The 17,351-nt window shown below is 35.2% G+C and overlaps 1 protein-coding gene across 5 annotated transcripts in view; it reads right to left on the reverse strand.

Moving 5' to 3' along the window:
- The window catches only part of SSBP2 (single stranded DNA binding protein 2), a 312,411-nt gene that overhangs the window by 29,736 nt on the left and 265,324 nt on the right, over positions 1 to 17,351 (reverse strand). For 3 of the 5 annotated variants that reach the window (XM_047730989.1, XM_047730987.1, XM_047730991.1), the window contains 2 exons: positions 14,006 to 14,097; positions 7,345 to 7,393 (listed from right to left, as the gene is read on the reverse strand). In XM_047730989.1, coding sequence (XP_047586945.1) covers positions 7,345 to 7,393; positions 14,006 to 14,097 — 141 coding nt within the window. The remainder of the gene's footprint in view (positions 1 to 7,344; positions 7,394 to 14,005; positions 14,098 to 17,351) is intronic. The other 2 variants (XM_047730990.1, XM_047730988.1) reach the window with 1 other exon arrangement.

The raw sequence follows: 17,351 nt of genomic DNA on the forward strand, positions 1-17,351 counted from the left end.
AGTATATAGTTTATTAGGGAAATGGTATATAATCTCAGTGTGGTATTTATAGGAAATTGAAATAAATCATACGCATATGATTGGTCAGACTGTGACTGAATTTATGCTGTAGGAAATAGGGAGTCACCAGTTTGAGAGCGACATGTTCAAATTTATATTTTAGTAAGATAACTCTAGTTCATCATGGAATATGAATACAAGTTAGGAGTCTATTGCAAAAGGTCTAGGCAAGAGATTTCAGTGTTGTAGGCAGTGCTGATTAAGATAAGCAGGAGTAAGAAAATTTGAAAGACTTTTCACAAATCTACTTGGCAGGTCATGGTGACAAACTAGGTGTGGTGGACAAGGGAAGGCAGAAGTTAAGGCAATTCCTAGCTTTCCAACTTGGTGAGTGGGTGAGTGATAGTGCTACTAATTTATATGTAAGGAATTCAGGAACAGGGGCAAGTCTGGGGAAATATCCAACACGTTGAATTCGAAGGCACTAGTAGGAGTTGATCAACAGATATTTAGAAATCTGCATCGGGAATTTAGTAGAGATTAGGACTAGAGATAAAACTTCAACTGAATACATTTCCATGTTGTGCTGGGCGTCACACTTGATCTAGTATTTTATTAGATTGAGGAGAAGATTTAACATTCCAAAACAAAGCTCCCTGTCTACCCCCTAAACCTCCTTCTTCTCTTCTATTTCTAGCAGAGTTTGTGTTATTCCCATTCTCCCTGATACCTGGATTCAAAGACTTGAAATCATCTTCCACTTTTTCTTTCTCTTTATCCCCAAATCAAAGATCACCAAGTGTTTTGATTCTATGTGTGATCACCACTCTACCTCAGGTTCTGATAACATTTTATAAAACCTGTAAAACCATATATATATATATATATATATATATATATATATATATTTATATTATATAGTTATAATATAAATAACGCCATTTCTCCATTAGATCCATTTTATAGACTATCTTCCTAAAATATAGCTCTCTTCCACACAGATGATACAGTTTAGATTTTTCCCTCATGGCTCTCTTTTCCTCTTTTCTGCTTTGTCACCTTCTGCACCTTCCCAGACAAACTGTCCCCCTAGCCACTAACAGCCTAATTCTTTATTTTGTCCAAGCTTTTTTCCACCTCTAGTGTCCAAATTCTCCCAATGTGATTAATCTCCTCCTGCACCTCTCCAGACTCCATACAAAATATCTATTAATGTGAACTGAAAGATGAAAACACAGATGGAGATGAGTAAGATCAGAGAGCTAAAGATCAGAATCATAGAATTAAAAGAATTTTTTATTTGTCAGATGAGAAAATTCAGAGCCGTATGTACTGTCTGGTTAAGCTAGACAGATAATTCAAGATCTGTGACCAATAATTCAAATATTCTGAAATATTCTGACTCCTAATATCCATGACAGTGGTGCCGTAGCAAGGGGAAGAGCAGAGTAGCTAGAGATTTTGGCTTCTTTTTAAAAAATAGTTAGTAGCATTCTTCAACTGTGAAGTTTAAAAACACTTCGAAGCTACAGGGAGGACAACATCAAGACACCCTCTGTGTCAGTGTAAAGTTGAAAATATTCTACAATTTTTTAGTGTTTTTTTTTTTTTAATGAGCATATATTTGTATAGAGCAGAACCTCTCTGGAATAAGATATTTGCATTTCCTTTGGGCTTAATCATTATAATAGATTGCCATTTTTTTTTCTTTAAAGGAGTTTCTTCTTTCTTTTTCCTGTCATGTTAGTGAGTTGATGAATACAATGTTATATTGGACATCTGTAGCTTTTGCTTATGTCCTCTTCTGTTAACAATTCCTTGAATTTTCTTCGGTGAACCATACCTCTTATTTTCCCATGTGGTTTGGGTGGGGCTCAGGTGGGGGCCTGTGTGACCTGGCCAGGCTGAAAGAGCATTGTAACCTCAGGTCATAATTCAGGAATGAGCACAGGACCCAAACCAAACAAATCTAGTTCAGTTAGTTATGCCCAATTTCTATGTTTAAGTGATAAAGAGTTGTGAGTTCAGTTCAGTTGTACTAAACTGAGAGCTCTGAGGATATGCATCTGGGATTCCACATAGCCTTCTTGTCATGACAAGGAAAAAAGGTAAGTGATGGAGACTGGGTCCTGGTGACATTATCTGGATCCTTGGAATCAAATGTGCCCCAAAGCAAATTTATATCCGGACTTTTCAGATACATAATCCAGTATGCATTCTCTCAATATGATCCTAGTCTGGTTGTTTTTCTGGACCTTTTAATCAAAAGCGTCCCCAGACAAAGATAATTCAGATATTTTCAATAATAGTGCTTGCTACTTTTTTTTTTTAGATTTTATTTATTTATTTGACAGAGAGAGATCACAAGTAGACAGAGAGGCAGGCAGAAAGAGGAGGGAAGCAGGCTCCCTGCTGAGCAGAGAGCCCAATGCGGGGTTTGACCCCAGGACCTGAGATCATGACCTGAGCTAAAGGCAGAGGCTTAACCCACTGAGCAACCCAGGCGTCCCAATAGTGCTTCCTACTTAATGATGAGAATGTGCTATATAGGTGAACCCAAGTGCCCAGTTCCTTTGAAAGATACAAAAAAGGAAAAATCATTGGTAAATTTGTAAAAAAAAAAAAAAAAACTTCCAAAGAAGAATCTGAAGCTAATATTGTAATGTTCATATCAAAGGAACTTTAAAGTAAAAATCAGAATTTTATTCTAAATTAAAAATATTGTCCTTTAAAAATGTTTTCTTCTATGTTCCATGTAAAAGGGTGCCCAAAACTTTTGATTAAAATACTCTTTTTTTTTTCTTAAAGATTTTATTTATTTATTTGACAGACAGAGATCACAAGCAGGCAGAGAGGCAGGCAGAGAGAGAGGGGGTAGCAGGCTCCCCACTGAGCAGAGAACCCGATGCAGGGCTTGATCCCAGGACCGTGGGATCATGACCTGAGCTGAAGACAGAGGCTTTAACCCACTGAGCCACCCAGATGCCCCTTGATTAAAATACTCTTACATGACAAAACTGTGGACTGGTAAAAATGAAGCAAATATAAATAAATATACATAATGGTAGGCAGATTTTTTAACTTTCAGAGAAGTGGAAAGCAGCAAGTCTAGAATACACCCTGTTTTGGACTGAAATTGATGCACTGGTGGGTACTCATGGTTTTAACCTATAGATAGATACAGAAAGATATAGAGGTGTATGGATATGTGCATGAACATACATCTAAATCCTAGTTATGTTGGTTGAGAGGTTCTAGAAGCCATATCATTCTGATAGGTTCTAAGTATCACTCTCCACTAAAGGGAACCATGGCTCCCATGGCTAACATCGGGAAAACTCAGGATGAGTTACAAGTGTTCAAAGAATAACGCAGACGTGTCAAAAAGACAAATGAGGGCCCTGGGTGCTCTGATGGGTAAGTATGCTTTTGACTCAGGTTATGATCCCAGGGTTCCTGGAATGGAGTCCTGCACTGGGCTCCCTGCTCAGTGGAGAGTTTCCTTTCCCTCTGCCCAACTCTCCCCGCTTGTGATCTCTCCCTCAAGCTCTCTTTCTCTCAAATAAATAAATACAAATCTTAAAAACAAACAAACAAACAAACAAAGGACAAATAATTCAGCTTGAAGGGGTTCCTAGTGGCTTAATCTGGAATGATCTTAGCATCAAAAACCTATTGAATGAAATAAGAGCTCACAAGTACATCTGATATACCTGAATGAATGAATGGAGAAGAAAAAGTCTTTGTTAAGTAGACAGTCAACTAATAAATGGGAGAAGGAAAACAGAATTAGAGATCAGCCATTTGGAAACCAATAGAGAGAAAAAAAAAAAAAAAGACCAGTTTGGTCAAGAATCATGAATGTATACCAAACGTAGCAGATGAAAGTATGAGGAAGAAGAGGATATTTACTGTAATTTCAAAGTATGTCTCCACAAGTCAATAATTACAAAAGGAAAAACAGCAATTTTACAGTAGAGAAATTTGACAAGTACCACCCTTCACTAAGGGATTAGAGTTAACACTACAAGCAATGGGACAAATCACCATCACATGCTTCCTGAGATGGTGCACTGAGAAAATCACATTACTACTGTGGCATTCCTACTAAATATGTATCACCTGAATTTAATCATGAGGAAATATCAGCCAGATTATGGCACATTCTGCAAAATAACTGCTTTGCATTCATCAAAACTGCAAGGTTAAGACAGACAAAGAAAAGTTGAGGAACTGTCCTAGATTAAAGACCAAAAGACATGATGCATAAATATAACAAGTGAACTGGGATTTTCTTTTGTTACCAGGAACACTGCTGAGACAATTGGTGAAATCTGAGTGGGGTCTGCAGATTAGAAAATAGCATTACATTAGTGCTTATTTTCTAATTTTGATCTTTACTGTAGTTATGAAAGATAATGTATTTGCTTTTAGGAAACACATACTGACATATTTGGGGATGCAGCGTCATCATGTCAGCAATTTAAATACAGCTCAAATGGTCCAGGAAAAAATATGTATATGCAGAGAACAGAAATCATAAAGCAAATACAGTATAATTTTAACACTCAGGAATCTGGGTGAAGGGTGCATGGGAGTTCTTTGTACTAGTCTTGCAACTCTTCTATAAATCTGGAGTTACATTGATATAAACATTTAAAGGAAAAAAACAGTATACAAAACATATCTGGAAATAGCAAAAACAGAATAATCAACTACTTGAAAATGTGGGCCTCAAGAGCCAGAGACTTTCTATATTGATACAAAATAAAAAGTATCTATAATTAAAAACACGGACAAGAAGTCTGAGGAATTTGGAAATCAAAACAATACAGAGGAGTTGTCACTAGAATAAAATCAATGGTATTTAGAGGGGAAAATCCCTCTTTATTACTTTTTTGCTTTGTTTCATGTGTAAGCCCTATGTTTTTGGCAGAAAGTCATCAGTTTTTTATGATTCTTTTTCTTGTTCTCAAAATCAATCACTTTTTCAGAGGAATGCTTTGCTTTTCTGAACTTGGGATGATGACCCCCTTTCTCTTTCTGAAGAGAAAGCTGTAAGCCTTCCCCACTTTTTTTCCTTATTGACATTTTTTCGAGTGAGGGGGAGATGTATTCACATGGGACAGCTCTTAACACAAGGGATTATTTTCAACTCTCTTACTTGACCACATGTGTGCTGGTCAAGTGTCCATTCACCATGACCACAGGCTGGCCGTTTCACACGCACACCTCATACCCTAATTCCTAGTGCTTTCTAGGGTCCAAAATAATTCAGAGCTGCTGACTTGTTAGAGTACATTCTCCTATCCACACTGCTTGGCACCATGAAATTCTGAAGAGGTGGAGGACATGAAAACTAAAAATTATCAGAATGCAGAACTCAGTCTTCATTTCTGCCTCTCCGCCATATTCTTACTTGGATAATATACCCTCTTGGCACAAGGCACCATTCTCAGTATCAAATCCTGCTCACCTTCCTAAGGAGGTTTTGAGGGAGAGAGTCTCCAGCCACATGTGTAAAAGGTGGTCCTGCTGGAGGCAGGCAGTGGCGGGTGGAAGTTGCATGTGGCCGCCTGCAAGGGGCAGCAGAGGGAGCACGGACAGTGAGGAAGAAGAGTCTTCTTGCTTCTAGGTGGAAAGGCTTACATAGTTAAGGAGCACTGTCTGTGCTTTTTAATCCAGTTTCAACAGATGTGCAGATAATAGAAAGTCTTTCCAGATTCTGGCAATAGGAAGATTGTCACAGTTTTCAGTGTTATAAAAAATTGTTTTTCCTGTATCTTTATGGGTATTCTATTTTAATTAAAGATTTTATTTATTCATGAGAGAGAGAGAGAGAGAAAGAGGCAGAGAGAGAAGCAGGCTTCCTGCTGAGCAAGGAGACTGATATGGACTCCATCCCAGGAGCCCTGGATGGCGACCTGAGCCAAAGGCAGACGCTTAACCAACTGAGCCACGCAGGCGCCCCTTTATGGGTATTTTAATAGCAAGTTGAAAGAACTGTGTCCTGAGCTGCTAGCCAGATGCCATTTTAAAGTGAAATCTTGAATGAATTTGAAAGGCATATAGCAAGAAGCAAATAGAAATGTGAACTCTTCAAAAGCACATAGGCAAACTAAAGGAATTTTAGAAGATAAAGATACATTATAACATAATCCAGCATAACAGTATTATAGGAAGACTTGTTGAGATTAAATAGTATACTGAAGACCCAAATGAAAGCAAGATCATCACTTCTGTCCACCCCAAATGCTATTCCAACTAGCTATTGAAACCAAAGAGACAGGAAGATAAAATAATTTTTTTTCTCTAAAAATATGACAGCTGCTTACTTGATTGAGAAGAAAGTGGTTCTGCCTTAGAAGAGCAATGAATTTAGGATGATTCTTTCTATACCACACATACTTCACCTTAAATTGTCTTGAAGTTTAAATTAACCTTGAACATTGAATCAGTTTCATGTTTATTTAGCTTTAAGTCCACTGCCAGTCAATGAAGTTACCTCTGGGCATATTAGTAAAAGGCATCCCTGCTGGGCAGATATTCATAGACTTTACAAGTGGAGCACGAGCTGTACTGAATCCTTTGAGTGAGAAACCTTTGTGCAGTGCACGCACTACACAGAGTTACACAGCAGACCTCTCTCACATACTAAAGAAACTCAAAGTTTCAAAGTCAAGAAGGGAAAACATCACCAGGATCATCTAATTAAAATCATATTAATTTTAACACCGAAAGCTTAGTTTTCAACTTGTGCGTATATTTATGTGACATTATTAAGAGAGAAAAATATTTGTGAGTCAAACTGCTATCACAAAACATATTGGGAAAATTCACAGAACGTCAGATATGTAGATAGATGTATAAGAACACCAATTTGGCTGACAGGCACTGGACAAATGTGTACTTGCTTCCTGGGATAGCAAGAGAGCAAACCTAGGTGTAACAGTACAATAAATAAAATCATAATAACTCTGATAGAGATTGAGGTTATCTGGTAACTTAGTGATTATTACATTTATTTTAAAAGACCAAATCATTTTATGACATATATATTACAATAAATAAAGGCTTCTGTAGTATACTTAAATCATATTTTGTTTTATTTTTGGAAGTCTGTTAATTTACATAGAATGCATGTTTACATTAGACTATGAAGTAAAAAAAATTATATAATTTCAAAAATTAAACATATTTAAAAATATATATGCAAAATATATTTTTGGAATGATTACTTTTTAAAAAACTTAATATAACCAATTCTAGGACTTTTGAAAGCCACAGATTTTTATTGCTAAATGCTACAACATGCAAAGAAAATTTAAAAATACATATACTCACTGAATTGGCATTTGTTGGGTTTGGCCAAGGTCTACCACCACCTGGACCCCTATAAGATAATATGATAAATGAAATTTTAACTTATGCTTTGAACGTTTACAGTAAGCAATAACAAATCATAAAGTATAATATTTCCAATTCAATTACCATGCAGTTCTAATTCAATACTGAAATTACTCTCTGTATTTTCATAGCTTTTGAGTTCTTTTTTTCCTAAAGATTTATTTACTTTAGAGAGAGAGAGAGGGAGAGTGCATGAGAGTAGGGGAGGGGCAGAGGGAGAGGGAGAGAGAGAATTCAAGCAGACTCCATGCTTAGTGCACAGCCAGATGCATGGCTCCATGTGAGGACCATTAGATCATGACCTGAGCTGAAACCAAGAGTTGTATGCTTAACTGACTGAGCCACCCAGATGTCTCAGTTTTTTAATTTTTTTCTTTTTCTTTTTTTTTAATTTTAAAAAGATTTTATTTATTTGACAGAGAGAGATCACAAGCAGGCAGAGAGGCAGGCAGAGAGAGATGGGGGAGAAGCAGGCCCCCTGCTGAACAGGGAGCTTGATGAGGGGCTCGATCGCAGGACCATGAGATCATGACCTGAGTCTAAGGCAGAGGCTTAACACACTGAGCCACCCAGGCACCCCAAAAATCACTAATTAAAACAAACATAAACTGTAATCCTATGACATAAATATAACTGCCACATATATATCGTTCAAAATTAAAACGAAATTATTAAAAAATACCAATATACATAAAATGATTGCTCTTATTAAACTACAAATAATATATAGCAAAGGTGATTAAATCGGGCTCTAAAAAAAAATCCCACACAGACTATCACAGATTACTTTATATATTACTTTGTATATTATTTTATATCACTCTATCTTACAGTGCTACTGATAATTCAGTTACTTTTAAAAAAATTTATTTTATTTTTTCAGTGTTCCAAGATTCATTGTTTATGCACCACACCCAATGTGCCATGCAACATGTGCCCTCTTTAATTTAGTTAATTTTTAAAAATGGAATTACATTTCTTGTTTTCATAATTACAGTTCAAGACAGTAGCAACAGTAAATCTAGGGAAAAATAGGAAGTAATCTATGCCAATGTATGTTAGTATATTACTTCATTTTAGGGTAGTGGATAATGTTTTGTATTCTATAGCTTAAAAGGACATGAATATTTTAAAACAAACTTAATGCCTAATTAAGTAAAAAAGGTCTCTTGTTCTCATGCTTTAGTATTAAGTATACCTAAGTAAATACTACTTAATAAAAAGTAGACTGCTGTCAGCAGGTCCTCTGTAATTAGGGTCACTCAAAATTCCCTTTTCCCTCTAATTGCATTGAAAGACAGAGGAAATTTTTAATTAAAAAAAAAGTCCCTTGATTCTTATTTTAGGGACCTTAAACTTGAAATTCAATGTGTTAGATAGAAGCTATCCAACTTGGACTATTTAGAACTGTTTTTCATTTTGTTTTGGAATTTCCCAGGGGTATAAAAAACAGGGAAGGGCATGAAAATTCTGTCTATGGGCTCTATCAGGGTGCTCAAATGCAACTTCTCCCAATTCTGTTGGAGGAATAAGGGATAAAATAAGATGCCAGAAAGGAGTTGGTCCAAGTACTGCACACAGAGGAGAAGGTTAAGGGCATTTGTACTGTCTCTGGAAACTGGTGCCTCTTAAAATGGTGATGATGATGATTTTCCAGCACTTTAGAAGATAATCATACATATAGGATTCAATGTCTTAATGAATGGAAAGTGAGGTAAAACATAGGATATGTACTGATCTAGTAAAACATTTGATTTGTTTGATGTTAATCCACATTGTTTGGTGTTAAATGAAGTATAATAAAGAAATTGGGAAATATTTATCTTAAAACAGCTTAAAAATATACTATATCCAAATCATGGCAAAAATTTGTATATAATGATGTTATGTTGATAATGATCTCATAATTTTGACATATTATGTTTAAAACAGGAATATGTAAGATTAAATATAATAAAATATTTTATTTACCATTTAAAAATTATTTGTTAGACTAATATGCTAAATTGTTAATAATTAAACATTTTACTTAAATAAATATCATTAAATTAAATGTTAAATGTTACATTTATTATCAGTAACAATACCTTTTATGCATTTCAATTATTTGATAAATAATCTAGTCTCAGCACACTATGTATTTCATATTAGATTGCATTTATTATGATGGTGATTTCATATGATCTAAAAGGATTTAATATGATAATTCACATGATAAGCTATATTTTCCCCAATTATGCCACTGTGTTTGAAAACATTTTAAGTTTCACAAATAGTGCTAAATAAAATGGGGCTATACGAGTGAGTAGTTCTTTTAGAGCAATTACTCAAGTTCAGGGGCACCTGGGTGGCTCGGGTGGTCAGGTGTGTGACTCAATTTCAGCTCTGGTCTTGATCTCAGGGTAATGGGATGGAGCCCTCTGTTAGGCTCCACGCTCGGTGGGGAGTCTGCTTGAGATTCTCTCACTTTACCCCTTCCCTTTCTCTCTCCCTCTCTCTCTCTTAAATAAATAAATAAATCTTTTTTTTTTTTAAAGGAACAACTACTTAAGTTCAGTAATTCCCAGTCCTTTTGAGGACCATCATTATTATCAAGAAAATAACTTATGAACTATGATAAAGGCATTATTTTGAAGGTAAGTTTTTATATAGGTATAATTTGAAGTAGAATCAGGTTAGCCTCATTTAAAAATAGAGCAAATATGGAATTTAAAAGAAATAGGTATTTTTTGGTAAGGGTATACAGATATGATGCAATCCAAGCAACTATGATTACTGTAGAGAAAAATCCTCTTTTCTTCTATAATACAGTTGTTTGATTTCAAAATAATAACTACCCAAATTTTATCATTCTATAGGATAACAAGAAGGTCTAGATCCTTTGAAATCCTTTGTCCTCTTCATTTCTATAGAACCCCAACATATAAAAAGTTGAATTAGGCATGCTGTAATGCTGAATCCTAAATTCTTTGGAAATCTGTAAAAGTACAGTTAATTTATTGTTTTTGTTTTTTAAAGATTTATTTATTTGAGAGTGAGTGAGCAGGGGGAGGGGCAGAGAGAAAGGGAGAGAGAGAATCATCAAGTAGACACCCCACTGAGCACAGAGCCAGACATGGAGTTCTAACTCATGACCCTGAGAGATCATGACCTGACTTGAGCTAAAATCAAGAGTGGGATGCCTAACTGACTAAGCCATCCAGGCACCCCTAAAAATGTAGTTAATTTAGAAATAGAGTTTCTTTTAAAAAATTATCTGTAATGCATTTGAAAACATTTACATTCTGGCTATAGTCTGTAAATTCTACTTTAGATTACTGAAATTGATATTAAGTTTTTATTTATAAAAATAGTAGTTATAGAGACATTAAAAATATACTCTTAATTTGAGATGACACTACGTATAACTTATCCTGAGTTTAGAGCACAGAAATATAAAAATTATATCAGAATTATTATTTTCTTTGGAGGTAACCAATAATTTTTTAAATAACATTATCAAAATTTTGTTCCAAATAGTTTCCTAGTTAGAATACAGTATTTAATTACAAGTGGGCACGAATGGATGTTATTTTCATTGTCATTATACTTTCATGGCAAACAAGAAAATGTGACTAGCTAAAGAAAACTCATCCAGAAATGGTTCTCTGGCAGGTCCCACCTGACCTTAGCACACAAATATCTTAGACTGTTAAAAACATAGCTTAAAGTAACACTCTCCGGTGCCTGGATGACTCAGTTTCATCTCAGGTCATGATCCCAGAATCCTGGGATCGAGTCCCACAGGCTCCCTGCTCGGTGAGGAGTCTGCTTCTCCCTCTGACTCTCCCCCTTCTCATGCTCTCTCTCTCTTTCAAATAAATAAGTAAAATCTTAAAAATGAATAAATAAATAAATAAAGTAACACTATCCTGATGCCTTTTTCTTTGATTTTTAAGTTACCCAACATGTAAAAAAGTAACATGAAGAAAGCCACAAATGCTAGTTTGAAATACTTATTTGGAAAAAAAAAAAAAAGGAGCACTTATTTGCTATAACATAGTAAGATTTAGTATCTATTTTAAAGATACTAAATCATTAAGTAAATTTCAATAAATTTTACTCTATTGAGAACGATGGACATAATATGTTTTATTTTTTATATCTCTTTAAATTCACTTTTGCTTTGCTGGGGCCAATATCAACACAAGAGTTATTCTCTTTGGTTGGATCGTCCATTGGATTGGAAGTTGGATTAGAACTTCCTTGTTTGAAGGAAATATTTACAAATGTAAATATGGGAATATTTACATTTTCATTGTTCTTTAAGAATATCCTAATTTACAGGGCGCCTGGGTGGCTCAGTGGGTTAAGCCGCTGCCTTCGGCTCAGGTCATGATCTCAGGGTCCTGGGATCGAGTCCCGTATCGGGCTCTCTGCTCAGCAGTTAGCCTGCTTCCTCCTCTCTCTCTCTGCCTGCCTCTCTGTCTACTTGTGATCTCTCTCTGTCAAATAAATAAATAAAATCTTAAAAAAAAAAAAAGAATATCCTAATTTACAGAAAACTGAAAATTATATATAAGAACCCAAATAAAAGTTAAAGGTAACAAATAATGGAAATCTGAATCTGGAAGGCTTCAAGGTTTCTTTAAAAACCAGAAATTATATGAACAATACAACATTATGTATTAAGAAATATTTTAAAGCAGCTGGTATATATTTAAATGAGAAACCCAAATCCAAGTATCAATAAAAATAATAATATTGAAAAATTTGAGCCATATTTTTAGTCTCTATAGTCTAGGGAATTTAATGTATCCATTAAATGTTAATGTTTATCTGTTTAAGTGTATGTGAGAAAAGAACTAGACAATTTTAAGTAGCTGAGTCTCTTAACGATCACATAAAAATAACTTCTTTCTTTATACCCATAAAAACAGGTTGATCTAAAGTTGACCATATGGCTAATTATAGTGAAGTGTAATATACAAAATGACATTAGATACAATCTTAATATTTATTGATAAGTCTAGACTGATCATAATATTCAAATGTATACTGTGTACATCTGTACCCAGTATTCAAAATTATAGTCCCTAAAAGCTATTGCATTTTAAAATCAGAATCTCAGGTAGGTAAATTTTATATATATCTAAATCCTATTGGTGAGAGTTGCAGCTTTTGATGTAAGCATAAAATATCACTCCTTTTTGTAACAACCATTAAAGGCTAAGCCTTTGAGGGATTTAAGAAGAGTCAGACTTCATGCCTACCCATTTTTACTTTAAAAGTGAAAAGACGTGATAGGAAAATTTGACCTACTTTTTCCCCTTGTTCTGTTAGTTTTGATTCTGGCTGGTATCCACTTATTAACCTATTTTCTATTTTAGGCAAAATTGCTTTCCACGAAAATGGCTTCAGAAACTCACAAAAATCCCTATCTATATCAAAAGAGCTTATCTCATTATATCTTAAATGCCATTAAGTGATGGCAGAATTATCTAATTTGATATGTAAGTAACCAAAACATGGACTAATGGAAAAATATATTCAAGGAAACTACCCACAATCCTATATGGAACAGTTTCATTATTTCTGGTAAGCTTTCTTTAGGCCACATCATGGAATTGATCCTTTAGTGAATTAATGAAAGTCATGAGCAAGCACCTGGTATATGTGGAACTTTGAGGGCAAGTTAGATAATGAAAAATAAATAAAAATCCCTTAACCGACAGTATTACTTTGGGTCTCTAGAAACAGCTACTGGCTTTGGGCTTGAAACGTCTTTTCAGTAAATAACAAACCAAAACAACCAAAAAACTTAGTTTAGTCCTTATCCAAGCACATCTTAATTTTCAAACAAAAATTCATCCAATCATATGAAAAGTTCTTTAATACAGAAGACACTACCAAAGAGAATTCTTGGGTTACGAGTTGTACCAACAAAGCCAAAGCAAGGACTCTATGTAGGAATTAAAAACTTTTAGGAATTACTATACATCATTAAAATGAAGTTAATATCAATTGTCTGCTTCTAGGGAGTTGCGTCATTGTCTTGGTGCCAGCATCTCTTTGTAAGGTTTTTGGTTTTCTTTTTTTACAAAGATTTTATTTATTTATTTGACAGAGACACGCAGTGAGAGAGGGAACAGAACAGAGGGCGGGGGAGAGGGAGAAGGAGGCTTCCTGCCAGGCAGGGAACCCAGTGCCGGGCTCAATCCCAGGACCCTGTGATCATGATCTGAGCTGAAGGCAGATGCTTAACCACTGAGCCACCCAGGCGCCCCTCTCTTTGTAGTTTTATACAGACTCTATGGAGCCTATGTGCTTAGTTATAAAAGACTCATTTTTAGATAAACAAATGAAACATGAAAATCTGGCTAAAAGTTGGCATTTGGCATTTGAAAATGGAAAAAATTATAAGCTGCAGAGAAGGCAGAAAAACAATATGTTGTGAAAATGTAGCAAACTCTACAGCTCATGCTTAGTTTATGTTCTCTGGTTTCACTTTATATTACACAGAAATTGAGGTGCTTAAATTGTCTTACAAATTAGTGTGACTTCAGAAGACAGAAAATAGAATACTTTACTAAACAGGATAACATAGCATTTTGCTTACATGTTCATTCCAGGCATTCCGGGGCCACCTAAAGCATTCAGGGGGGGTCTCATTGCACCTCCATAGTTCTGTAATGATAACCAAGGGTCAGACTACCACAAAACAAAAAAACAAAACCAAAGAGGAGGGGGGAAAGAAAGGAGAGCAGGTTAATGATTTCCCTACATAACTCCTGATTGGAGAAGGCCTGTGCAATTCATTCTCTGAAGGATCCACTCTTGTACTATTGCTTCTATCTTAATAATTACTTTGGTCTGTGTCTTTTAAAAACTACATGACTATGTAAGATCATTGGAGCATGTTAAATGACTAAGGTATAGTTGCAATTAGAATATTCACCATATCCTTATGAATTTCCCAATATCTGTACAACAGTGAACTTTTTCAAATAAAACATTTTATAAATCCAGAACTCTGTTTTTAAAGAACAGACCATTAGTCAGCATGTTGAAATTGCCAGACCCAGAATAATTACATAAAAGCTGAAGGAAAAAAACCCAACAGGTGAACCTAACATAAGAAAGCTGAATGCAAACTTCTGTTCACAAAAAAATATATCCCATAGAGAGATGTACGAATATACAAACACATAACAATATATGAAAACTAAAATGCACTTAAAATATGTATACATTAATTATATCATGCAACAGGCTTCTGTCAGCATCTCTTACATACATTCAAAGGAGAAAAACATTTTAATGTTTTAACATGCATATCATATTAGCTTACTTTAGTTTCCATTAGGGCCCAAAGATTGCTTTTTAACATTGTCATGTTAATATATTTTGACACTATCAACTGCTTTCATGCTTGGCTTTCTGACAGCACTATTCTGCCAACTTCTCACTTTTTTCCCGTTTCCTTTGCTGGCTCTTTTTCTTTTGCTAACTCTTGAAACATTGTTTTCTTCCAAGTTCTAACCGCAGCATTCTTTTTAATAAATTCATGTTTAAGGGTAATCTTATCTGCTACCATTAGTTCAGCAACTATTTAGGAATCCCAAATGCTTTCTATTTGGTCACAACATCTCTGCTAAGCTCCTGGATAACTCCCATGTTGAATGTCATTTGGATTGTTTCCATCGTGACACTGCTTCATGCTCAACACATCTAAAAATAAACTCAGTGTTCTCCTCACAACTGCGTTCTTCATATTGCTTTCCTCAGTCAGTTCTGTGGCGTCCCTTTGCCATACAACAACAGTCCAGGCTAAAAACCTCTGGGAACCCAATGATGTCTCCTTCTTTGATTTCAATTCCCACAGCCAGGCGGTTACCAAAGTCTCTTGATTTGACCTATGAAATAGCTCTTGGAATAGTGCTTTCTTTCCTATCACACTATTCCTTGTCACTTACTGAGACTAATGTACAGTCTTCATTGGTCTCTCTGACTTAGCCTTTCCCCTTCCCCATCTATTCTTCATGCTGCCTCCAGAACTATGATTCAAAAAGTCAGTCCTATTTATGTCACCTAAAAGCCCTGATGCCCCACACTGCCTCACAAATAACCTAATCCTCAGCATGGCTCTATGCTGGTATTCAGAGGTCAGCCCTAGCCTGTATTTCCTGTATACATTTCCTATGATCTTTACCTTCTTTCCCTACTCCCAGCTATGCCCTCCAGAGCTTACTGGATTTCTTGTGGTTCAGAAACATGCAAGACACTTTTTCACTCATGGTAACTCATGGCGTGGCCTTCTGTGTAGTAGGTGCTAAGATGACAAGGAAATAGTCAATGAGTTTGTTAACTCCAGAGTGTAAGTCACAGTTTATAAATAAATTAGCTAGTTACATGTTCTTCTCATTGTTTATTTACTTTTTCTTTAGGGAAATCTTATTTAAACATCCCAGTTGTATGTGCTATGGGATAGAATGGTTTCTATCCACAGCTGAGTCATTAGTTAGAAGATTAGTTAGTTCCCTTAACCTCTGGATGAAGCATGGTAGTGGTACCAGCAATGTTAGCAAGAAGTCTCTGAGAAGAAAATTAGCCATTGGAAACAAAATCTGGATGGTAAGGTATAATAGAAATGCTTCAAAAGAAAAGTCTCCTTCCATTTTTGGTCTTAGAAGATCTGTTTCATTTTATCAAGGAAAACATTAATTTTCTTTATAGCTCAGGACATAGAAAGACATTGGTTTGAACTTCTGTTGCCACCGCCCCATTTCCTCTGCCCCTCTTTCTATATGTGTAATCACGGGCCAATCCTTCTCTTAATGATCGACTCAAACTTCATTTCCTTATCTGCAAAGTGATATGTCCTTTACAAGCTTGTTGGAGGATAAAATAAAATCATATAAAACACCTATCATAGTGCTTGGTGCATTAAAAGCATGATACCTGGTGATCAAAAATTGTAGCTGCTAACTCTTTCTTGTCACCATTAATAAGGGACCAACTTAAATGAGTCCTCTTCTCATCAGCTTCCCTTGAGCCTTCAACCCTCACAGAATTACATGCTTATTTATGTACTGATTCTCTGACAGAGCATTCATATTTCTTTTCTAGATTTTTTTTTTTTTTTACTGCATAATAGCTTTTCTTTATGTATGTGTGTCTCCTGCTGAACAGTAAGTACCTTGAAGGTAGAATCTGTTTTACTCATCTTGGTATACCCAATGCTCTAGTACCACAGGAAATGAGTAAGGAATTATCCAATACATAATTTGATAGATTTACAAAATATTTTCATTTTGTGAATAATTTGAAGCAAAAGAAAACAGGAAGACAAGAAAGAATAACAACTGGCTTTCCGAGTGGTATCAACAAAGGCAGAATGGAAAAAGCTAATTTAGAATCACTGAATTTTAAAGCGGATGGCAGCTATACAATTCCATCTGGTTTAATCTCTTTCTCAATGCAATGTTCCTGACAAAATGGCTGTTCAGATTTTGCTTGGAAAGTTTATAAAGAGTTTTTCCATGATTGGGCAGTTTACTTTCTAGAAAGTTCTTCCCCTTACTGGGCTGAATTCTACCTATCTGAAATTTGAAAATACAGAATCAGTTAACTCTCTCTTTACATGAGAGCTTATCATATATTTTCATCTCACCATATCTCTACCCCAGGTATTTGATTTGAAAATCATGGTATGTTCCTATTTGTATATAACTCATTTATCCTTCAGATTTCTGGAAGAACTAAAACTAATTGGATAGTTTTGGTGAATTTTTCTGTTAATCAAATGGAATCTGGCAAGCATTAAGAACACAGGCAAGGTAAGTATATCTTATTACAAAAGCAAATAGAAAAATGTCTTCAAATATGGTATTAAGTAAGATATTTTTCTTGATTAAGTAGGTAATTGTATATTACCACCAAAATTAAATTTAAAACAGGTAAAG

The sequence above is a fragment of the Lutra lutra genome, chromosome 5 (genome assembly GCF_902655055.1).
Source record: "Lutra lutra chromosome 5, mLutLut1.2, whole genome shotgun sequence".
NCBI classification, from domain to species: Eukaryota; Metazoa; Chordata; class Mammalia; order Carnivora; family Mustelidae; genus Lutra; species Lutra lutra.